Source organism: Dicentrarchus labrax, unplaced genomic scaffold (assembly GCF_905237075.1).
Source record: "Dicentrarchus labrax unplaced genomic scaffold, dlabrax2021, whole genome shotgun sequence".
Classification (NCBI taxonomy): Eukaryota; Metazoa; Chordata; class Actinopteri; family Moronidae; genus Dicentrarchus; species Dicentrarchus labrax.
Window position 1 is genome coordinate 8,318,567 of NW_026136718.1, and position 26,731 is coordinate 8,345,297.

The window sequence follows — 26,731 nt, forward strand, 5'->3', positions numbered from 1 at the left end:
TAGATAGATACGGAGCACAAATCCAAAACAACTCTTTTCCGTTTCCCTCTCTCTTTCTGTGTCCCCCTCAGCGATTACAGCTCGCTCAGCTCTGATTTAAGGGCGAGCGAGCTGACCCTCTGTGTGGGCTGCCTTGCATGGCCTTCACTGATAAGGAACATGCCTGCTCATGGTGTACATGAGTGGGCTGGATGGTGGTAAGAGAGATAGGAAAAAGAGAAAAATGTACGTATTAGAAATCCTCATGACCGCAGTCGTCGTATGACCACTTGAGGTAGATTTATTTTATTTAGTCTGTATATAAATGATGCAATAAATGGGAATGGGTTTTTTTTCCGTCCACACAACCTCTCGGAAATGTCAAACCTGCTTTCACTCTCACATAAAAAGGTGATCATTGTATCACTGTGAGTTGGTGAATTAGAACAATGCAAAGTGCATTTCTTTGTTTTCATCTTTTGAATGGATGCATGAATGAAGCATAAAACATGTCCAGCATTAGCTGACAGTGAATAAAAGCACAGGATCTGGGCATCATTAAAAGAGCTGCATCCTCCCAAATGCCAATCAGTTCTTGGAAGAATGTGGGTTTTTGTTTATTTATTTATTTATTTATTGTCACATCCATTTATAAAGCCTTTCTGTTTGCCTGAAAACCAGCTCTTGCAGATTTAATTTTTTAAATTTTATTTCAAAGGTTTTAATAAAATATTATGATTTTAATAATACATAATGAGAGAAAAGGTGCAAAGGATCTTGTCCCATCATATATACATTATCAAGGTGAACTCAGTATGTCTGCATCTGGGCATAAAACACTTTCTTGTTTATTTCTAACTATTTTCCCTGATGGTCTGAAAAGTCACTTAATGCGAGAAAGTTCTCACTCTGACTCAATGATCATGTTAGAGCCACCTCACATTATTGATGATGATATTATATGATGCACAAACGTAATAATTTAATTTGTATTGATACATTTCTCTACTGTCCCAGAAATGTCCCAGACACTGTTTCTTATCCGTGTCATAGGGGCCATTTTTAGGGACAACAGGACTTTCCCCTACCTGATGTGCATCTGCTGACTTGCCATTACATCTTGTCTCTGGTTGAACAATAATTGCTTTATGCTGAAGTGACCTTTCCACTGCTGCAGAGTTTAGAGCGTGTCTCGCAGGATGTTTTAGTGCTGTTGTTTGTTTTGTTGCTCCCTGTTCCGTCGTTCCGCCTATGCAGAGTTCCTGTTCGATCTGGAACCGTTGTGCTCTTGGACAGGTTTGACTGTGACTGGATCCATAAGGTTGCTCATTTCACAGGAGCATATCTTAAAAAAAACAACACTTGTTGTCAAGTTCTGAACAGTTTGTGCTGTCACTTACTTGTGTGCAGTAGAGACTCTGTGTGTCTACGTAAAAGTGAAACCCATCAGGAAGGTACCAATGCTAGCAGGCAGTTAGCAGCGTGCGGCAGAGTTCATAACACTCAGACAGGGTGTGAGGTTCTCTTGCTGTGCTATTGCATATGTCTCTTTGCTCCCTTTCCTGTCTCACTTTATCACATGCTGTCACTAGAGAGACAATATAACACATTTCTTCAGCAGAGTGGACTACGCTCTACTTTAAAAAATATATTCCAGATTTATTACTTTGATATGCAGCTGTGTGTGTGTGTGTGTGTGTGTGTGTGTGTGTCTCTGTGTGTGTGTGTGTCTCTCTGTGTGTGTGTGTGTGTGTGTGTGTGTGTGTGTGTGTGTGTGTGTGTGTGTGTGTGTGTGTGTGTCTGTCCCTCATGTGGATTTGAGTGCAGTGTGGTGGGCTGCTGTGATTATAAACCTGACAGGAGACCGAAAGCTTTTCATCTTAAGAATACACTTTTTTAAAAAACATAATTACCCGTTAGAGACAAATTACTGCAATTGGGGAAGTCTACCATCAAAGAGTTTATCATGAAGGAAAAGAGTTTGCTCAAGTGTAAAAAAATACGGTTTCATAAGCGTAATGAGCAAACATTTTAAGAATGATCTAAATTCAAGTTATAGTGACTATTTGAATACTCGTGTTATTTAAAGGAGTTGGTTTGTTCATAATAACTGCCTGGCTGTAGTACTATTATGAGATGGCTCTCTGTGACTACCCCTGACAATTACTGCTGAGTTGTGTTCACTGACCGTATATAATTGCACATTCCTTTTTTGGTAAAAGTAATAGATTTTGTCTTTTGCGAAAATGTTTCACTGATTTAACAGATGACCTGATTAATTGCAAATTAACTGACACATTTGATAGCTGTTCAGAATAATCACATAAACTTACCAAAAAGTGCTGTTGACAGATTTTGAAATTCTGTCATTCTTTAATTTTGGTCACACAAAATAGGCAATTTAAAGGCAATTTGAACACTCTGATAACTTGTAACGGGCATTATTCTTGACCAATTTTAGACTAAATAATTAATTGAACAATTTTAATTGATTAAACACATGGTAGATTAGCTAAATGATAGTAGGTCAGACGAACTTTTGAACCACCATGTTGATGATGTCTTGGCTCAAGTCTTGTGTGTTTCTCTCTCTTTCTGTCTCTTTATAGGAAGTCCATGAAATTCTGAAAGAATATGAACTGAAGTACTGCTTCGTGGACCGCAACAAAGGCACAGGTAAAACTTTCATTTAACCAGACACAAACACATATGTGCTTGTACTCACTAACCCTAACCCCCAATCCTAATTTTAACTCTAAAACCAAGTCTTTACCCATAAACAGACCATCCAAAATGTATTCACACACACACACACACACACACACACACACACACACACACACACACACACACATACACCCTCAGCCTTGCTCAAATGAACCTGTAAACCAAACCCTAACATACAGCCATGTCATATCTGTCATCACACATATATATTTATAGTTACATGGAAAGTGGTGCAGTACTCATATGTACAGTGTGGATGCATAGAAACAGGAATGACTGATTGAAACATTGTAATAGTTTACATGTACTGTAGAATTTGTGTTGGGGTCAGGCTGCTGGATGGTTTTTCTTGTGACACTACAGTCTAAGGTCTGTTTCCTTGTTTTATCACACTGTGATGGTGATAATATGACTGACTAAACTGCAAAGAATAAATGAAATGCAGCCTAAAGTTACAAGATAAAACTGACCGGAGTTTCTGCTATTTAGCCTAACCTCCTTAAATAATGCTGTACGGTTCAACAACAGCATGAACTGCTGCACCCCAAATCACCTTTCTATTATTTAGTTACTGATTTGAGTGTTTTTATGCCATATCTTGCACTGAGGGGAATCAAACTGTACTTGAAGTTTAGATGATTCATATCTTTTAGTCCGGCTGGATTGTTTCTGCAGTGATACGTGCTTAAAATCAGGCTGGCTGGCTCGTAGAAGCGATCACAACATTGTATTAGGAGTCAGTGATGGGTTCAGTTCCAGTGTTAATAAATAAAGAGAAGTTTTTAAAGAGTTCATTCAGCAGCTTGGGGCTTTAGTTGACATCACAAATGATGGGTACATAACTCTTAATAGACCATTTACACACATACATACAAATATACATGCACAAGTACATTTTACAACCTGAAACAACCTTAGTAAATGTAATCTTAACTAACTCTGAACCACATTTTAGACACATTTTAATTATAGTTTCAACCCTTAACCAAAATCCTGTCCGTAAATGACTTATGTAAGTGAATGTCTCCTTTGTAAAGGGCTTTCTGCATCACCTTCTAAGTACATTTGGTCCTCATAAGCCTGGGAATACAAGAAGACACACACACACACCACACACACAGAGCAGACCCCCTGCCCCTAGAGTGTGTCCCTTTCCAGGGAAATCTTACATAGTGCCTATATTTAGTCCGTGCAGTCAGCCAAGCACCTGAAACATAACGCTTTTAGAAAGTAGAGGGGAGCTGTAAACAGCTGAGATATCAAAGCACCAGCCTGTCCAAAAGGTTAATGGGGTTTCAGAGACTGATGAAACACAGGCCCTCATCGGACCAGCAGCCATAGTACTCTACTAATTAGGCTGCTGCAGTGGCGTTGGGCTCTGATGTACTGAGGTGGGCAGAGTGGGATAAGAATCCAGCGTAAAGAACATCAGAGACTGTTTAAGGAAAATTTTACATTTTATCTCTCTTTTCAGTTACTGTTGTTCCTTCTCGAACACCATCATGGTCTCAATCAGTCTCTCCCTTTCACTCAACACTTTTACCCTCCCTTATTTTTTGCCCCTCCATCGCTTCCCTCTCCAGCGAAGTACTGCTCGATTCATTTCAAAGACTTATTTTGAGCAGTTTGACTACATCATTTTGTAACATCTCAGAGTCTCAATATTAGTCCTTTGAATTAAAGATGGAGAATGTTTAAAGTTGAATTTACATGCGTCTTCAAAGACTTCTGTCAAGGGCCTCGGGCAAAAGCGAGATAGATGGGGAGGTTTTTCTTTTAAGTTATTTTTCCAGGTAATAGCATCATGAATTTTATTAAGCACCCTGTTAAGATAGAACATTGCAGCAGAGGCGTGGCTGTGGGAGGCTTGGTCTGCTCCGAGGCAAGGAGGTGAGGCAAGAGCGAGGGTTTTCACAGCTTGTTAGCTTTACATTTCAGCTTGAAGCTGATCAGTGTTCAGGAACGTACTGATTGTTTCACTTCCATTCTATAGAAGAGGAGGGGGCAATCGGGAGAGACTGAATAACACAGAGAGAAGCAGCAGTACAGAGAGCGTTTTCAGATCATATTCTAAAAGCTTGTTGTTTGAGATGAATCGCCAGAAAAACAGAAATTCAATATTCTCTGTCATCAATTTTTTGTGTTAATGCAAACACAGTTGTCATGAACATACAGTACCTTTTTGTTTTTCAGACAGCTGTACAAATATAATAGCGATTTCATCATTAATGTTACGTATTAACTGGGGCTAACTGCTCTAATGACACTTGTGATAAATCGCTATTTTGTGCTCTGCAAAAAAGAAAGTTTGAGGTGACAATTTTTATTTTATTTTTTTCTGAAGGCATAGTTTGACATTTTCAAAAATTTGTTTATTTTTCTTTCTTGTTGAAAGTTACACAAAAAGAAAGATACTGTTCTCATGTCTGCACAGTAAGTATGTAGCTGGAGCCAGCATAAAGACTGGAAACAGACAGCTAGGCTGGTTCTGCCTAAAGGTGACATAATCCACAAAATACTACCTCCATCTCCTCATCTAACTCTTGCAACAACCAAATAATGTTGATTTGCTCCTTTAATGTTGCAGCTGTGGTTTAGTACCTAACCCTGTATGCAAACATTACCATCAGTCTGTACATCAATGGCGGCCCACTATGTGGGAGCCGGCGTCAGGGTTTGCTCAAGGTTTCTGCCTCTTGTGAGTGTTGTTAAGTGCTTGCTCATGGTGAGAAATATTGGGTCTCTCTAAATAACTTCATAAGGAGTACACTATGCTTTAGACAGAAAGAAGAAATTAGAAGTGTCCTGAGATAACCTCTGTTATGATTTTGCAATGCACAAATAACATTGAACTGAATTCATTTATATATCTACAACAGTCTGCAGAGTTTCACTACAACCAAAGATTTCTCCCACTGTTCCCCCTCTTTCAAGTAGCCAAAAGGGGAAGAGCTTATCAATGAACTCACCTGCTGAGATCACTAGTTGGAATGAAACCCTGCACACTATTAACTCTACTTGCTCCTTGTTGGCCACCCCAGCTGTACATTATTACATTTAAAAAAGACTTTCCCCTACTGTACAACAAAAGGCCACTATTATCAAATGTATCCACTTTCGAGAGCATTTTCAAATAGAAAAGGTAAACAAAAACAACATTTCAGCATGTTAGAACTTCTTTAACTTGCATAAAACATTTCATGTCCTTGGACATTAAGCTTCTTTGTGATTTGTTTACTTTTCAATCCCTGGGCTCTGCTGGAGCTGCAGCTGTTGGCTGTGTTTGAGTGTTTTCTGTTAAGTCGATGTGGAAAAGCTACTACTGGAACAACAGTTACACTTCGTGACACTGCTCATTAACTCATTCACCCTACTGAAATAAGTACAAATGAGGTCGTTTAAGGTGCTGCCTCAGCAGGCAGGGTGGACACTGCTCTCTGGGCTGGTATACCAGTGTGTGTGCATGTGCGGCGGGAGATCCCCGACTGCCTCAGTTCGAGGTGTGGAAGATTGATTTCAAGCCTCTGTAGCTTTTCACTTTGTGCGTCTGTGTGTGCGTGTGCTGAAGGTTTGAATATTTTGCCTTGATCCGGTAAACCCCCCCAGCTTGTCGCCTCTTCACTCACCCCCAAACACGACCTCTATCCAACCTCAGCTTCCTTGCGTATGTGTGTTTGGGGTGATATATACATGCATGTGTGTGTGTTTAAAGTGTGTCATAACAAATGTACAGCTGTGTTTCTGTGTGTGTGTGTGTGTGTGTGTGTGTGTGTGTGTGTGTGTGTGTGTGTGTGTGTGTGTGTGTGTGTGTGTGTGTGTGTGTGTGTGTGTGTGTGTGTGTGTGCGCGACATGGCGGTCAGCTTGAACTTGCCAGCCACTAGATCAGTTTTCATGGCAGCTGGATAACATCACCCCAACCAAGTGTTTACAGTCTGACTCATCCTCTCTTTCCTCTCTCCCTCTGTCTCTTTGTTTCGTTCACCTTTTCTGCCTCTCCAGTCTCGCAGCCTGAAAAATGACAAGTTTTTATGTTTCTTGCTGTCTCTGCCACCATACAACGGTTGGAATATTTGAAGTGAAGCACGCTGAAAATGTTTTAAGTGAATGAGTTGCAAGGTGTAAGGAATTCGAAGCTCTTAAAGCCCAGGCTCTCAGCACTCTTAGGAACTCACATGTGTGTGTTTTCCAGTATTTACCAAAGGGAAAAGATGACAACTTTGCATTTAGTGTATTTACGTATATGTGTGTGTGTGTGTCTCAGATTTTTCACTATACAAACTCACTGCATGTTGTTTTGACAGTTTCCACTTGAGTGAGGACAGTAATTTAAATGTTGTGAAACAGAAGAAACAGGACAAATGTAAAATCTTGTCATGTTCTCTTCATTTTTAAAAAAATTGTGAATGAGCGAAATTGCTTCCCTTAATTTTATTTTACTTTCATGTCTTAAAGGCCTGTATCTCTGTCTGTCTGCTTCATCCTTGAGATCATTAATGTTTATTTGAGCAAAACCTTTTCATCCAAGGTTCTAACTGCTGTAGAATTTCTAAGTTGCACTTGAGAGACCTTGGCATCCTTTTCACTGAACTTTGAGTCTGAATTTCTGTTGGCGGCACTCATTCTTCACTGTTAGAGATAGGTTGCTGCTAACGCTAACCATACAGCACTTTCTCTGTTTATTTAAACAAAGTTGCTGTTGCTGCTATATCTGTGGTACAAAAAATGTCTCCTTGGAAACACATTTCTAAGCCTCTAGTTGTCTGAATTGCTTTTGTGTTGTATCATTTGTTGACAGAGAGTAACTAAACAACACTTGAAAATGTTAAGCATAGCTCCTTTAGCTCTTGCACACACACATACACAAACCGATATCTACACACACTCTTTTCGCTTGAATAGAAAGACCACTGAGCTATTATAGGAATGAAATGCTCATAGAGGGAGTCCTACCGCCTGTTCAAGGTAGCCTGATTTCTATCCCAAACAATGTCATTGAGGGTTTTGTCAACATATACTGTGATAAATAAATATGTACTACTTTATATCTCTTCATATAAGCAGAGAAATCATGGTTATGGTCTGTTAGCATTTGACAGTAACATATTCCTTTAGTCATAATTTTTAAATGCTAACACAATATTCATTGTTTTATATCTTTTCTTTCTCCTTTCTGTTTTTGTAGTTTTTTAACTGGAACAACACACCTGCAGAACAGCGCTGTTTCACTGTAATGGTTTGCATATATTAGACAACTGAAGTATCCCATTTCATAAAAGAAGAAAATACTAAGAGCTTGCTTACAAAAAGTAGGAAAGTACAATACAATGAACGCTAGTGTAACAGAAGCTACCTGGCAGTGAACCATCACTTTGGCTCTCAATATCAGCAGCTTATCAGAGAGAGTGAGCTCTTTTGACACTGGCTTTGGGCAGGGTTCAAGCCAAAAAAAGCAGGACTCTCATAAAGAACAGGAAGTGGAGCGTCAGGGTACTGTGGCTCACTATATCAGTGGTGACAGCGAGAGATGCAAAGAGGGAGCATAAACAATCTTGGCTCATATTGTTGCCGAGCTCTCAGCAGAGAATTAACCAGGAATTAGCTTTAGGCCAGCTAATCTGTTCATCTATCTGACAGGACAGAGCTGGCTTTGATGTCATTTGTGAAGTTTAAACACGGGAGGTGATCAACAGGTCAGCGGGTTCACTCACATTTCCCCGCAAGGTTGAATTTAAAATGTAAGCCTTTTTATGATGAGAAATGATTTGCCCATATGCTGCGCGGTTGATAACCTTTCATTAAATTGAAACTGGGCACACAATTCACACCTCCCACAAATTACTTTAAAATATAATTTTGTTAATAGAGAAAATATTGCACATTTCATATCACAGTACTTATAAGAAGCTGTGTTTTGTCATTGTGAGGCAAAACTACAACAGAACACAGCTTTTATCAGTCAAATTAGCTTAAAATATGAAATTGGTTTTATATTGTTTTTATATATCTTTCTACTGTTGTTATCAGCCCCTGGGCTGTGTAATAAACACACATGAAATATTAATCGTATGAAGGGAATGAAAGTTCCCGCTGTGAACTTTGTTTTAAGGCTTTTCAAACAAAGGTTTTAGTGTCATCAGATAAATCAATCTTCTGTAGTGTCTCAAAGTTTATGGGTTTGATGCTTTATTAGACAGTACGTGGCAGTATAGTTACAGTTACAGCACTTACGCAACGAATAAGCTAAAACAATGAGCTATAATAAAAAAAACAGGTATTTAGGAATCCCATACAGGTCAGGGTCTGCTGTGGAGAAGGTATGGATCAGAAATGGTGAACAGAAAACGGCTACATGCTTTTATTGTATGCAGAGAGATCTTTATAATTGGTGTGAACTGCACACACCAATTCCCTCAGCTCAGTGTATCACATACAAGTGAGCATGCACTGGACCTTTTTTTGACTAAGATTGTCATTTGGGAGTGTGAGAAGTCTGTTTGTGTATTTGTTTGTGTACTTGGAAACTCCCCTTAGCAACAAGTCCATTATAAGACACTGAGGATTGGACACCTGTTTCATTTTCACTATATGTGTACAAGGGACCCAGTCAGGATACTCCAGTGTGTATGATCATTAGACATATCACATATAGGAATTACTACATATAGACTGACCTGTAACATACTCTAGCTAATGGAAAATACTGTTCTTATTCTTAGCGTAGCTGGAAATTAAAATGTTTTCATAACAAATAGAAATGATAGCCAAAACCATTATTCCTATTTGTGATGAAAACATTTCCAGCTAACAGTAATTTTACCCTTTTTTTTCCACAAATATACTGTATAGGCTGACCGATCCTGGGTTTTTAAGCCTTTAATACCTTAATACCTAATATGTATGTTTGAGATTTTAAAAACATAAAACAATATATCAGCCAGTATTATTTGTGCAGATCCTCAAGTCATCCAGGTCACGGTTTATCCAAGCACTTTTATTTTTTGAAATATTAGCTGATATTTCTTTGTTTTACAAAAAACAACCCTTTTTAATGAGGTTCCTTTGTTTTTGTAGGCAATGTGACCTGGCAGGCAACCCATGTTTATGTGTCGGTACCTGTTCTGTACTGCAATTTCTTGTTACTTATTGAATAACGCAAATTCCAATACAGATGTATCTCCAATAGGCAAATATGCGCCAATATATCAGCCTTGTCGATTTATTCTGTCATGCACTGTAACTGCAGTAATGTTGATGTTGTGAGACTCACAAGTGATAATACAAGCAAGCATCATTTCAATAGACCCCGTGTCTGCCTCAAACATCTTGCCCCTGGTTTGTAATGAAGGCATTTACTATGACTTCACCAGCAGCTTTGTTTAGACCTACTCTATAGCTTAATAATGCTGTTAATTAACAATCATCCTAATAAGGTTCACCTTTGTATCAGTGTTTGTAAATGTGTTTAAGTCACTTCAGAGTCCTTTTCCTTGAGGTGTGTGTGACTTGCTTCTCCTGGGATAATATAGGTGTTAATTACACCAATGATAATTCTTTCTATGGATGCATTAGTAATTGACCCCATGTTAATTCACTCATACTACACAATTTCTTGCCGCCTTTGCTCTAATTAAATTTCCTGGGTGTAACAAAAGAGATGGCCACGATAAACTGTTGTCCTCTGTCTTATAATCCTCTGGGGTGTTTTTATCACTGATTTTGTGGTAACTAGTTAGCGAGAACGTCTCCTGGCTCTTCTCCGACCTCTGCTTTAATTGAAACTTACTGCTTGGAACAGCTTTGGCATGCATCTGCACCTCATGACCATATCAGTTCACTGAGCCGGCCTCCGCCGTTGGACTTATTAGGTCATACTGATGGGAATGTTTATGTGTCTGTCGGCGTGTCCTGCAGTGCACATATCTGTGTTAATTTGTGTGTTTAAGCGTGTCCTGCTGTGTGTGTACATACCTCTGTCTCCATTTGCAGCTTTGCTTCGGGCTGTTGCTTCAGCTCTTTCGGCTAATGATGATATTTTTTCTTAAACATCCGTCCTCTGAACGCGCACACATATACACACAAGCCTCTGTTTCTTCCCTTTTGTTCTTCTTTCCCTCTGTCTTTCCTGTGCTCCTGAAGTCTTTCAAAACTACCTTTATAGCCAAGGTATCCCCTCAAAAAGTATCTAATCCTCTCATCATTCTTTGATTTATGCCTCCTTCCCACATATTACTGCCTCCAGCCTCCTTCCCTCGTTCCTTTCCTTCCTTACGTCCTTTCCTCACCATTAGCAAATTCGAGGCACTCTACCATCTGCCAGTTAGCTGGCCCATGGCCCGTGTTAAAAAAGTTAAGCATCCATCATTATCGGTCTCCATGCTCACATTACTATCTGCTGGGATTGCCAGCACTGGATAAAGTCTCATTATCAGAGCAGATTATGAGTTGGCTGCAAATTTGGCACATTCAGACTCCAGTTCTGTTGATGTTTGATTTAAATTTTGGGCTTCACATCCCAAATGTTTCAACTCACCTGTTGCCAGAGGCCTTTGAAAAATGATGATGTGTGTCGGTGATTAAATTGTGTCTGTCCGCTACCCACGTTTGAATTTTAATACAGTAGATATCTCTCTTGGTTTCATCAGAACAGACCAAACAAAATTCATGTGCAAATTCATAACCTAATGAGTTTTAATTATTTATTTCTCATTATCAGATTCTATCTTGCATGTTCCATTTTCACTGCCAATCATTTCAGTGGCCTTGGGCAACGATCTGTGTCATCAGCTTTAATCAATTAATTATTTATATCCACAACTCCTTTCAGTTCACAGACCAGCAGAAAATAAGTTTAGCTTCACAATAATTCTTCTTTCAAGAGCAAACGTAGATCTAAAAACAATTCTAAAATGCAGGTCAGAAGGACGTTGTCTTTTGGGCAAACCTAACTTCTTAAATACTGAATATGGAAGAAGTTTGCGGCCTGTCTTGGCTTGGTTTCAGGTCTCTGCTGCTGGGATTTAACTTGGGCTCTGAATTAAAACCTCAGCCAGACAGTCAGAATGGCAGGCAGGCCGCTCGACAGGCACACAGATGCATACATTTACATATGCACCCACAGACAGGCAGATGAAGCTGTCTGCCAGCCTGTTAGGAATCTGTAGCCATCAATCCATCCATCCATCCAACCAACCATCCAGTCAGCCAACTAGCCGGCCACAGTGAGCCAGCCGCTTCCACATGACACCACCAGTCCCAAGTGCACCACAAGTCCAGAGGTATGTGTACTAATTCGGCAGCGCTGCGGAACCAGGGATCTGGGAATACAATGGCGGGGTTTATCCAGGGAATCCCAGCCTTTCAATGGAGCCCTTTGTGTTTGTCGCTGCACTGTCCAGTAATGAAGACAACACATGCTGGCAAAAAGCTCATTGGCCTGTCACTTTGGCCTGTGTGTGTGTGTGTGTGTGTGTGTGTGTGTGTGTGTGTGTGTGTGTGTGTGTGTGTGTGTGTGTGTGTGTGTGTGTGTGTGTGTGTGTGTGTGTGTGTGTGTGTGTGTGTGTGTGTGAGAGGGATGTATGGGTTCAATGACCAAGAAGTAACACCATCCATACTGTTTTCATTGTGACTTTGCCATTAAAACACACATTTAGCTCTCCTTTATTTTTACTGCCTTCCTTTTTTCTGTCAATAAGCTATTGTCGTTTTTCCCCCACTCCTCACAAGGAATAAACATCTTGGTCTTTGGGTTGCTGTTGGTTCATGTTTTTCTCTGGTAATGATGCTGCTGAATGGATAGTTGATTAGCTTGTCTGTTAGATGTTTGTGATGTCTGGAAGGGTGCATTAAGTTTAAGGTTTTCTGCCTGGGGATTCTGCAAATGTCTGAAAAAACATAACATGCAGCATGCAGCAGCGCTAGGGTCGGGTATTGAATGTGGGTTCTTGGAACAGGTTCCAGATATATAAGGACAAGTATTTGCTCAATTAGTCTCAATTCTGCTCATGAATTCCTTTAAAAAAAAAAACTTTTGAGCGACTACATTTCACATTACACTGCAGTCACAAAATGTAATCAGCACACACAAACAATCTGCAAGTATGGCTGATATGATGAGGCATTTGCTGCGTTCAGATTATGCATGGCAGAAGTGAATATGGTGATTATTTTTTCCTTTTTTAACCATAAGAGCACAAGGACCTTCATTTGGCAGATTTAGAACAAGACAAAAACGACTACATGATCAGAATACAGATGTTGCATGTTTAAATACAGAAATGGAAAGCATTAGGTAGCATTTTCCTGTTGTTAAGTCAATTTGATTGGAGCCACAGTAGACACTGGCAGATTTACAGCTGATTTATAGTTCCCTTAAAAAATAAATCTTGAGTTGTGATCTCACCCTTGGTTGATTTTCTTCCAAAAATCACTACCGTGTAAACATAATAAACACATAGCACGTTCCTACATGGTTATGTAAGGCAGTTTTATTCATGCAGCACATTTTAAACACAGAGTGCTTTACATCTGTGAAGAAAAGCATTAGACAGACAGTCATAAACAATGAACGATAAAAAACAAAATAAAACCAATTCAGAGAGAATAAAATTAGTTTTGAAGAATAGATTAGGTAAGCCTTGTGTTAACATCCATAATTTAGCTTTTTAATGATGGAGCTTAAGAATAATAATAAAACATTTTATGTGAAGAGGATTCTGAAGAGTATTGAGGACTCGTATGACTGTGCTTCTGCTTTTTAAGAGCAATTATTTAAATTAGGGCATTAGTAATTGGAGTTGAGGATCTGGCTCTTCAGTCAGCTGAGTAAGACCTGTGCGTTTGTGTGTTGTTGTTTGTGTGTGTGTGTGTGTATGTGTGTGTGTTTGGGGTTGTTCTCACAGAACTGCACAACGCTAGCTAACAGAGCCATTATGAGACTCAACACTGCTCTTTTTCCATTTTCCACTTTTTGTTCTCCATCTTCCTGTCTTAAGTGACAGCAGCAGAGTCCATCTAATTGCTTCCCTGGACAGCAGCTTGTCACTGCTCTCTCTCTCTCTCTCTCTCTTCTCTCTCCCTGCATATTCCCTCCCTCTCTTTCTCTCCTCTTCTTTTCTTTTTCTCCCTCTCTGTCATCATCTGTCCATCTGTCTCCTCGTGAATCACTAAATGCAAATCAGCACAGACTACGTAAATGTGATGCGGCTGTTATCTTTGATCACACGCAACACACGCAACACACACACACACACACACACACACACACACACACACACACACACACACACAAACATGCCCTGTTACTGTACCCCTTACCTCTTTTTGTGAGGTTGACTGAATGTGTGAATATGTCATCATGTTTCATGTTTGTCCTTTCCTTTTGTGTGTGTGTGTGTGTGTGTGTGTGTGTGTGTGTGTGTGTGTGTGTGTGTGTGTGTGTGTGTGTGTGTGTGTGTGTGTGTGTGTGTGTGTGTGTGTTCATTATTTTAAATTCTTAAGACTTTCATTAGACCAAGTGCACTGTGGGTAGCTAATGAAGCGATAAGTAACCCCACGCATACGGCTCAGCTTGTTAAAAAAACCTCATGATTGACACCAAGAGAAGAGATGATGATGATGATGATGAGGATTATGATGGCTGTCTTTACTTTTGCCGGTTCTCACCAGCATTAGCATCGACAGTCAATAACGTAACATTTGTTGCTGGGACAAATGTGTAACAGTTAATAGCTACAGGCTGCCTCATTGCCTCTAAGTCCATCTATATTTTCATTTAGTCCTGTCATCAATGATAGACAAATGCAGACATACATAACAGAGATGCACAACATAGAGATTATATTTGCATATGTTGTGTTATATTTGTGTAATAGTTGAACGAGTAGGAGGAGCAACAACTCATGCACAAAGACTTAGTTCATCTCCATTAACTTACAGTGCACTCGGTCTATTTTGTATCAGGAGACATTATATGACACTACCCTACAGTTTCAATAGCATTGGTTCCCAACCCCAAGGCCGCAGACTGGTACGAGACCATGGGCTATACTTATTATAGGCTATAATTACTTGTATTTGGCTGTATGTTGCCTCCCTGTCACGCATACTAAAACAGGACAGTGATTTTTAACTGAAGTAGGTCAAAAGTACCAGGAGTAATTAGTCTTTCATCACCCACTTAGCTGTAATACTGTTGCAGCTAGCTAGCTAATATGAGTTTAAAAAATACTGAGTTTATTTGATCTGTGAGGACATCCACGGTTAGTCAGCATACATAAGAAGCAAATGTTACATAACACTGCTTTCATAGTACTCTGCAGGGGGCAGTGGCGTGAAGGTAGTAATGACACAAGATTTCATTAAGGGCCCTATTTACTGCGGGATGCGCATTAAATCTCTCACACACACACCTACACACACCATGAGATAATGACATTAATGTATTTAAATGACATCCGACTGTGCAAAATGCTTAACAATATCCTTTCAAATCAATCAAATCTCCCTGGCTCTGGTGTTCCCAAACTGATAGGATAGCCAGTCTATACAGTGAGTCACTGTGCAAGTAGTTTTAACCTTGAAAAGGATCCATCTGCTGTTAGCAGGACGGTGCAAACATCACTGAATTTAAATATTACTAAATGGTGATCCGTAATAAGCATATTTGCTATAGGCTGGAAACCCGGCGCCACTGGGAGCTCTGAAGGCGATGACCTGCTACTAGTGCATGCTTCTAGGCTACATCCTTGCCAATGCTACCAGTACCAGATATAGCAGGACTGTTCACTGGTCGGCAACAATTAAAAACAAAACAAAAAAAACAAAAAACCCAGCTGTTCTGTGGTGGCTTGTGCACAGTGCCCTCTCAGTCCATGGGCCTTAGAATAGTTCCCCAAAATAGTAGCGCTGGCTACTTTATTTATTATCAAGAATGACTGTGGCATCTTTTAGCCGCATACAACCAACAGCAGTGCTGACCCAGACCTGTACATGTTGCATGAACACCGTACACAGAAACTGGAGTTAATGCTGTACAAATAATCTAAATAACTTCAAGCTGTTTTTTAAGATTGCTGCAACATTCAGAAATGTTTGTAAAACAATGCCAACATCTCTGAAATATGGAAAAAATGCTGTTGTCTTATTAACATAACTCACTGTGTATTAAGCCTCAAGTTTCTCTCTTCAGTAACCAGTTTGCGTCAGAGGGCTTTGTCTTATCTGTGGTTCACACCAGTGCGCATGAAACACACACACACACACACACACACACACACACACACACACACACACACACACACACACACACAGACACTCTTGGTTGAAAGCTTCTGTACAAATCAAAAGTACACAAAAAAACACACAAACACGCTACAGTACATGTGCACAAACACACATACACACACAACACACACACACACACACACACACACACACACACACACACACACACACACATACACCAACCACACATACAGATAATGTTAACATCTGATACTTATGGTCACAGTGTTATCAGAGCTCTCAACCTTGATTTCTATGTTTAAGGAGCACACAAACGCAAAGCTTATGATAACCAGCTGACCACACACACGCACGCACACACACACACACACACGCACACACACACACACACACACACACACACACACACACACGACACACACACAGCTGTTCTTAAGTCTTCAGAGTGCATCAAAAGAGGAAGTATACTTTGTGAGCCTCCCTGAGGTATTGTCAGGATATGGTTTTGAATATGCATATTTTCCTGCTGCGAGAGAGAGAAAGATGGGGAGAGAGTGAGAGACCAAATGAGCTATAATAATGTAACTGAAGCAATCCTTCTAATGCATTTGTTTAGATACATTAAATGTTTTAATGTAAAGATGAAAAAGTCATCAATTCGTCATTACCAAAACCAGTTTCATCTTGAATCAAACCTTTTTTTTTTGTGTATGCTGTATGAGAAAACAGAACCTTCTCGTTTCACTGCTGTGCATTACATGAGTGATGTGTGTGAGAGCTGCAGATTACATTGGGTTTTTTTTTTGCCAATTGTATATTTGGTCTTAACACATGTAGATATGTTGGTGCTGGGATGCAGGTTCATTGCTCCGTGCCATGGTGTTCTGACCTAGTTTTATTATACGAGAATAAAATGACATATTTCACTTTTAATCCATCCTGACATAATGTTTTATGGCAAACAGGCGGGTATGTGGTTAATCGACTAATTGTTGTAGCTCTAGATCACACTGCCTTTTACAGGTGTTTGTGTCGTTGTGTCCATCTGCACATAGTGACATGTCTTATGAATACATTTGCCAGTTTGGTGATTTAAGGTTAGATTTAAGGTATTTGGTTAAATCAGAGTTTATATGCATACTGAGGAGGGCAAGGGGGAAGGGAGGGCAGAAAGGACGGGAAGAGAGAAGGAAGGAGTGAAAACCATCTGCAGAATGGGTGGTGGTAGGATGTTTAGGAACTGAATTGATGGATGGAAGATGAAGGTTAGGATTGACTTAAACTGACAGATTGTGTGACTGATGGTAAAAAGGGAGACAGGCAGCAGGAGGGCACAGCAGAGAGAAAAATGAGAGAGATGGAGTGATCTACCGGAAGGATCAATGGATGATGAATTGATGATACAGTGGCAGGCAGGGAAGGGATTACATGCACAGTTTAAAAGCATTATTACTGTTATTTACTGTCTGTCAGCAGTTGCAAACACTTTCAAACTGTCACATGTTGCCTGCTGGAGTAGCTCTACTTGATTTTGATCAGTGGGTCTTATTGTTTACCTTTTTTTATTGTTCTGTTTCCACTAGAAATGCAAATTTCCATGTGTATACTACAAAACTGTATACAAGCACAGAGAATTGCGTTTGTGGATCTGTTGCATCCATTTTTAGAGTGAAATGTTTCAAAGAGGGACCGAGCAGCTGAGTGAACAATGTAGCTGTGGGCGGGTGAGTGGGCGGCTGGTTGAAGAGATGCCGAGTGTTAGATCCACTCAGCGCTGCCTCTTATGCATCTCATCCCTCCATCCCTTCATTTCTCCATCTCTCTGTCCATCCATACATCAAACACCCACCCACCAACCTCATATAACACTATCACATTTAAATATTGCTACTGCATCTGATAACAAGAAGAACAAACATGTTTCTTGTCCGGGTGTTGCCCATGTTTGATTTACTTCTAAATCAAACCTGGGTAAATACTTCTAAATATCTTCCTTTTCTAAAGTTACTTTGTTTCAAAGTTATTTCAAGTTCTGTTACGTTTGACAAATATTGTATGTCCTTTATACATGTTAAATTCAAATAGCAGGCTAGCTCTTGCTCCTCTGCTTCCCTGCATCTTGCTCCACACTTGTTGCATCTTGAGTTTGTGCTTACTGATTGAGACAAGCGCTCCCTGCACACAATTTGATTCTGACATGTTGGCTTACAGTGTAGACTTTGCTACATCCACTATTATTCCATTAGAAGAACCCTGAGTTTTCAGGTCCGTGCAGGTTCTAGCATACTGCAGCTTGTGTAACAACATAAAAATGCTTTTTTTAAAATTTTATACCAACGCTGAAGAGACTGCTGCAGTCAAGTGCAAGACATGTCCAAGCACGAGCAGTTTTGAGATTGAGTCAAGATAGAGATTAAAGGTCGAGTGTGTAGGATTTACTGCTATCTACACATCTATATTACTACTGCATGTACACTATGGAAAATAAGTATTATCTTCTCTTTTAAATGACAGTGGGTGGAAATTTAGCATTTTTATGAAAAATCGACAGCTGACTGTCACCAAAACAGTCTCTCCAGTCTGTCACGGGAGCAGTCACCAGTGCTGGGAAGAAAACCAAATCAACAAACAAAAGGCCAACAGGATTATTGATTATAAAAGGCGACAACAGTAACCAAGACAAACCAAGCTGAAAACTGACATCATTCAAAGTGCTACATGCATTGCTTTTGAGCCAAACATATCTTTCATAATAATTAGATCTAAATGAATTAAATTAAATTAAATCTACCAACAAATAGGAGGTCTGTGTGTGTGTGTGTGGGGGGGGGGGGGTTGATGGATGGAAACGGTGAGAGAGGAGAGAGAGGACAGAATCAAGAGGGAGGTGGTGATGATGGAGAAGAGAGTGTGGGAGGGTCGACGTGTTAGAAGACAAAGGGCTCTGAGGATGAGAGGACCGCTGGGGAGAGGGAGAGAGACGAGAGGACTGATCTGACTGAGCTCCTCTGAAGTGTTTACTCATGTAGATATTGTAGCAGAGAGTGGCGGGGAGGAATATAAAGCCACAGAGATGCAAAGGAGAATGAGGGTTTATACAGAACTAAGAGGCACAATCATAGCTGCGTCATAACAGTTTGTGTGTTTATATTTGTAGACATACCACAGCTAAGTTGGAGGTACAGTCTGTCAAGGAGCCACTTCCATTTCTTCCATTTTTGTCCTGTATTCACCTTTATTTTTATGTCTTTTATAACTATGTTCAGTGAAATGCAAGGTTTGTATGGCCCTTCAAATCAAAGCTGTGATCCTCTCAAAGATGATGTTTGCTGTGATCTTTTTTTTTTTGGACACTTTTCAGTTCACAACCAAGGTTTTCAGGAGGCTACATTGTTAAGATAATTCAGAGGAGACTCAGTGCTCTCACTTGTGTGTGTGCGTGTGTGCGTGTGCGTGTGCGTGTGTGCGTGTGTGTGCGTGTGTGCGCGAGTGAGCTTGCTAAAGAAACAGCAACAGATCCACAGAGAGCTTGTCCTTCCCATTCTGTCAGCCCTGGCTCGCACACAGATGATATATATCCTAAGTTCAGGTTGAAATTGCAACGCTGATGTAATTTCTAAACACCGTCCTCAGCTCCTCTTATCAACCTTTCATCTCTAAAGAAAATTGAAATCTTTGACATCATTACTCAAGCAACTTTTCACCTGTAGCAGAGAAGAGGGATCTGTGAAATGGATGAAATTATAATTTATTACATGATGGCCTCTAAGGGATGAAGATTTCATACAAAAATTACAGATGACTTCCAGGCTGGTTGTTGGCGAAATTTTTCATTTTAAATTGTAATATTGCCCCTGGATTATAAGTTTGAATTGAACTGATAACAGTACCCTTTTTTGTCAAGGTTAATGTTTCAGACTAAAAAAAAAAAATGGTAAGAAAAATAAGGTTAGAAATTGGGTGCATGTCAAGGGTATGTTTTTTTGTCTAAAGAAAAGGTATCTTCTTTGTATTTGTTTCATTTTTATTGTCCAATAGATTCACACACTACAAATGGCTTTTAAGAGGCTGAGGAGACATAATCTAATAGACCTTTTTCACAGCAGCCTTTTCGAAAGTATGGCAAACACAGGTGTTACCAATGATACTAATTAAGGTTCTGTTCCATTTAGTGCAGCAGCGCCTTCCCAGTGAGCCAACATGAACAATAACTATTAACTATTTGACTGAATATCAGGAGAAATAGTCAGCAAATTGGATATATTAAAACCACAGTCACACAAAGTGCTAATGTCAGTATGCTAACATGCCTACAAAGACAATGCTACTGTAACATGATGATATTTAGTAGCTATTAGTTTACCATGTTTACTATCATAGCTTATTCCGTGTTCACGTCATGGATGATAATGGGAAAGAGACCTATGTTAACTGACAGCTCAAGATTAGTGTTTGATAAATAATATTCTATCATATGCTTTTTTAATTTGGGTTTAATTACATGGAATGGCAAATTTTCACTGATGTGAGACGTCTGTGTTTTTCTTGGTTTTCAGGCACTTTCGTATTACAAAGTGCCAAGTTGCATATATTAAGGCTCCCACAAAGATTCAAGTATCCCAGTAGTTGTTACAGCTTGGTGCAAATACTATTTACAAGTTGGAAACTCATAATTACAATAACTTCGATATATGATATGAGTGTGGCATTAGCCTGTTAGCGTGCTACTATTTGCTAATTAGCACTAAAACAAAGTACAGCTGAGACTGATGGGAATGTCATTACTTTTGCTGGTATTGGGTCATAAACCAAAAGTATTGGGCTAAAGGAAAAGTCATTAAGGTTATTACAGTTACTCCGGTGGGGAATGTTCATTTCTGTACCAAATTTCATGGCAATCCATCCAAATTTGTTAAAACAAGTAATATGAATGTTATTTTCTTCATTTATATACATTTATATCATCCAGCAAATAGTGAATTAAGATTGAATATCTTAACATGCTTCCCATAATAATATTAGTCTTTAAAAATACCTTTAATTTCCTTAATAGGAACCCTTAACGAAAGAGCACTGTCTTTTACTGCATTATCTTTGATTCATGATCAGTTCTAATGTCTTTTTAGGCTAATTATCTGTAAATGAAAATAGCTGAAGGATTTTCTTTTTTTTACCTGAATATGCAGAGGAGTTGGGGGACACGCTGCACAAAGTCCCAAACAACCTCCGCTAAAAGGGTAGGGCAGTTTGCTGCCTGAAAGGAAAGAATTACCACAAATCATTCATTACTGCTTGTAAAGCTCAAATGCTGTGAGTATCCAGTGAAAATTACACCCTTAAAACCATTCAATATGTTGAGAGATTTCAGTCTGGACTAAAGTGGTGGACCGGTAGAGCAACCAGAATGGTTTGTTGATTATCTAAATGTTGGTGGGGAAAATGCTCTTCACTTGTATTATACTTATCATAATTACATGCAATTTTTCTAGTTATCAGCCTGAAATTTAGAGGGTTACCAAGCATTTTTAAAGACATCAATAAAGCGATCATAAGATGACGACATGTGGATTAAACCTAGATTCTGGAGCATTTTCCCCCCCGTCAGCCCGTCAGTTGTTTATTTCTGTGAGACTCCTCTCTCCACCTGAGACTTTCATCTAGGCCTCGGGGCCGAGATGAAACAGCAGGACCACCTTCCACACAGCATGAGGACCAGCCCCTCGAGTTTCAGGGGTCCGCCGCGTCATTCGTAACTCCCCTGTTTTTAATTAGCTCCTTCAACAGGGAACGTGGCAGCAGAATTGCAGCCTTCGAGGTGATTTCAACGGAAGATTTCTTTTCTTTTCCTCTGCCCCTACACACTCCTCATAGGAACATGGGGAATAATCGACATGTTCAGAAGCGGAGACCCATAATTAAGATGTTGGCGCTTTTGTGCATTTTTTTTTTTTTTTTCATGTTTTCTTTTTTTTTTTTTGACAAAGTTCACTTGGTAGCCCACTCAATGATTGCCAGGCTGTGAATTATAAGATTATTTTGTAAGCTATTTAAGACTCTTAGAGTTCTCCCTTTCACTGCTGGAGAAAGTATTGAGCAGGATTTGACGTCAGCCCCCGCTTGTTGGGCTGCACTATGTCATTAGAGGCAATAGAAAGAGAGAGAGAGCTTTAGCATAAAACCCAAACCATATTCTCTCCATCTCCTCGTAATGCCTAATGTTAGGTAGCATACTTAGCGGGTTAAAACCAGATTAGGCTCTCAGCTTAGTGTAAGAGATCCATTACAGAGTGTGTGTGAGTGTCTGTGTGAGTGTGTGTATGTGTAAGAGTATTAGATGGGCTTTGAGGTAATTGATTTGGGTGGAGGCGGTATCTGAAGACAGGCAGAAGCACATGGAAATGGAGATAGAAAAACTGGGAGAGAAGCAGTGAGAGAGACCAAAGGACAGACGGCATAAATCCAATAGATATGAAGAAATACAGTAGTCGGAGAGGAGTATGGTGGGAAGAAAAGGCACAAAAAGACAATACAGAGAGATCAATAAAGATACAGATGCAGTAGGGGGAGAAAGACAAATACAGGCAGGCTGAAGACAAAGAACTACAGAGAGGTGGTGATAGATTTTCTATGTGTTAGCCCGATCCTGACCTTGCATTAGATCTGCCTACATTGATGTTCTCTGTGAAAACTGAGACGCCTGTGAAGCAGATGTCCCAATTGTTGCTCATTTCAACATTTTTTGGCTAATATTTTCCATCCAAGCGTCCAGCCCATACCTGATCTCCACATACACTGAGTCACAGATGCCTGCACATACAGAGGAGCAGTTTCTACTCTTGCTTTGCTGTCTTGGTATTTTTTAACCAAAGAATATGGACATTGTGTCTCTATTTTGAGGGAATGGTATGTAGTTACCTACTGTAGCTTTGATGTAAGATGAAAGAGGTGGTGTTTATGTGCAGGTCAGTGTGGGCGCCCTGCATTACAGATGTTTTTAAGCCACCTCCAGATCTCCTGTCCGCTCCGCATATGTTTCACTGTTAATACATATTGATTTGACGGCCTACAGCAGAGGTGAAAGGAAACTTTTGATTGTTTTTTTTTTTTAGTTTTAGTTTTTGATTAGTTGAAATTCAAGTGACAATTTTGATTAATGATTAAAGTATGTTATTGAGGAAAAAGACAAAATATTCCAATTCTTTTCTTTTGTTTTACATCATTTTTAATTGAATATTTTTACAATTTATGAGGTTTTTTTTTACAATGCCATAAAAATGGCAAATTAACTTGTTGTTCTTGTTTGAGTTGATGTTAAACCTGACTGTTACATGTAGGACATCCAGGTTTGACATCTCTTTATGATGCTAAAAAGCCTGCCCAGTACTTTAGGAGCTGGACTGTAGTCTTAAAGGAATATGATACCAAAAATATGTCTTTTGAGAATCAAATATTTACCAATTTTAGGCTTGCAAGATAGCTGTACAAGTTAGTAGCTTGCTCCTGTGGAGAATGGTAGATTCCCAACAGTTACAATGGATTTCCCTCACGGCCCAAAAACATCACTCAAATCACTCCTGCAGCATAATCCACTTCACTGATGTGTGTGTTCGTTTTGCTCCAAAACACTTTCTCCACAACAGAGCTGAATACAATACAAAAAGAGGCCTTTGCCTTCTCATAGCCCTGAACCTCTGTTTGAAATGGCAAATGACTCTATGGTAAAGGGAGGATTGTTTGGAGCACACCGAACACACACAATACCAATGAAAAAGTGGATTATGACTCAGGGGTGGTTAGAGAGGTTTCTATTGATGTTTTGAAACCTTTTTTTACTGTGCTTTCAGGTTGTGAAGGCGCTGAGCCTGTTGTCTTGAAATGGAAGCCACATAGATGTAGCCAGCCAGTAATCGTAGTCTTCGCTGCATATGATTGAAACACCATTTTGTAGCACCAAAAATCACTCATTGCTCTGATGATTTTTTTTGGCTGCTTTGCTCCCTCTGATGAGTGGCAGAGACACCAGCTGCCAATGTTTTCATTGGAATAATTTAACAAACAATCACTCACAACCCAAACTCCAGCATTCAACTTTCTATTTCCTGTGGGGCCTGGCTATTTGTTGTACACTCAGGGTCAGACATGGAACTTGTTATTATTTTGTTATGTTATTATGTGAGGTTAACTTTTTTTGGTGTTTATGGTGATTTAAGGCCTGGAACAGTGAGAGTATAGAGAGTATAAATCATCTCATGTCCTTACTTTAATTTTCTTCTCTGTCTTGCTGCCTCTAGCAGGTGTTGTCATGTCAACATGTACACATTGACACGCAGCAGGCTCGAACACGAACACATGCATTTATGCAGATTGAGGAGTGTAGGCTGTAAATGACCTGTTATTTGGACATAATTTCGCCCACATCAGAGCAAACAAATGTGCATTTCTTTTTTTTACATTGATTAATGCTTAAAATGGTGCCAGAGGCCCGAGGGTGGGGGCCCTTTTCAGAGGTCCAAAGATAAAACACACCAGTGGTGACAATTTGGGTAAAGTTTACCTTGTACTTTTTCTTCAGTTACAAGTAATAACATAACATTAACATGTTCACAATGACCCATACAATCATTTTATACCCATAACATATCCTTTTGAAGTTGGCAATATGTTTTAATTTCCACCTCATTATGGAAAACTATTGAATATCCACTGCAGTGTGTATCATTTAAATACAGATAGTACAGACAGAGTCCTCTCAGCATTTGTGGGTGAAGCTTTTTGGCTACCTGAATGATGCTGAATTTGAACAGATTATGCTTCTCTATCTTGTCACCAGTAATGGAAGACAAGAGCTACAAGTGATACTCAGCTTATCATCCATGCTGCCAGTTGTCAGGCTTTCACTTTGACTTCAAACATAGAGCCCCATTATGGGAATGCCGAAATGGGATACATTAGGATACTAATATGTAAAAATACTCAGAAAATGCCTCTGCCTTTCATGTAACTAATGATTTTGGTAAATGCCTTTTGAAACACAGCTAGTTATTTTGAAACGTCATCAGATTATTTCAGTATGCTGTTTATTAATGTCAAGGTATTTGGATAAATATACTATTATATTTAATATAATAATACATATACTATTTTGACTAGATTGGGCAGCCCTACTGATGACAGAGTAGATAGTGGATGCAGGGAGGAAGTAATTACAGCAGATTAAAACTCACAACAATAACCACCATGAAATAATCTCAGTATTCCATGTGTGTTGAAATACACTGAAGACACTATTTCAAGACCAATGTGTGCATGACTTCAGGGTCAGGATAACAGCAGGTGAGGTTGGAGCTTTGATGAAAGTCACTGGCTTGTGTTCTCATACAGGTGCATGACCAGGGGCAGCATTGTCCTGAGGCACGGTGATATTTTCCTGCAGGGCAAAAGCTCATAGTGCAAGGCACAGCTGTCTTCAGTTGTTCAAAATGCATTTTAATGGATCTCTCCAAAAATCACACAGCCAGCCTTTCCTGTTTCACTTTGATTAGACAACCTTGTTCTATGGTATTGTACCAGGAATCAGTAATGCACTTCGGTTTTTTTTTTAATGGTTACTACAAAGTGATGCAACTCAGTTAAAAAGAGAAGGTGCTTATCACAAAGTATTTTAACTATGTCACCATGGTCACATTGGACCTCATATCAAATAGCATTTTATTTGTATATTTGTTTGTTATGGCATTGCCCACAGCTTGGGTGTTCTTACTATGGTATCATAGTGGTATGTGTACAATTTAAATCAGTTATGTTCATGCTTTTGGTGCCAGTAGGTGCTGTAGTTCTTTTGTTTTTTGCAATTGAATGCATGCTCTTTCTCAGAAATGCCTGCTGATTTAAATAATCAGAATATAAAATTGAAATCACCCTAGGTGGTTGGCCACAATCAGTTCTCATTATTTTTTCATTTGTTTTTATTTATTTCTGATTGATCAATAAATCCATCACTGCACTTAACATTATTATTATTTAGCCAAATAATCACAAACTCACTACAGGGACATTGTATATTTGAGGCAAAACAAAAAGTCTAGCAAAGTAAAAGAAATATACAAAGACTCAAACTAACCATTTAAATATTTACAAACTCAAACAAACAATTTACATATAAGCTAATAGAAACACTCTAATCCAGAGAGAGAGAGAGAGAGAGAGAGAGAGGAGAGAGAGAGAGAGTCAAACAAACTATTTACATATTTACAAGATATAGGATTGTCTTAATCCAAAGATCCGGTAAGAAAGAGTGAGAGAGAAGGTCAAACATACCCGGCACAGCACACCGACTAACTGACTGCACACGGCACAAGAGGAGAGGGAGAGACTCTGGCACTGAGCAGTGGACTAAGATTACTCTGAGCAGCATGTATGGGAATGAATTACAATATAATATACTTTAATGTTTTTGTTTCTCTGGTCAGAAGGCATAGTTGTTTTCACAGGATGTCACAAAGTATTATCTACTTGGAAGTTACTTTTGATTATTAATGGGCTTTTACACATTGTGGTGTTATTTTTTTAAATCACTGAGCTAGATATCACAAGAAAACCTATTGTAAATTCTTACTGAGGCTTCTCTGGATTGTAACCTTGTATAGAGAATAACAGTTACAATAACTTGCAGAACATACTGTAGGCTTTTCTTATCTATAACAGGTGATAACCTTTGTTGGTTTACAGCACACACACACACACACACACACACACACACACACACACACACACACACACACA

At 39.3% G+C, this 26,731-nt stretch overlaps 1 protein-coding gene across 1 annotated transcript in view; it reads left to right on the forward strand.

The window, feature by feature from the left end:
- The window catches only part of raver2 (ribonucleoprotein, PTB-binding 2), a 73,513-nt gene that overhangs the window by 14,774 nt on the left and 32,008 nt on the right, over positions 1-26,731 (forward strand). The window contains exon 2 of the mRNA XM_051376173.1: positions 2,589-2,655. Coding sequence (XP_051232133.1) covers positions 2,589-2,655 — 67 coding nt within the window. The remainder of the gene's footprint in view (positions 1-2,588; positions 2,656-26,731) is intronic.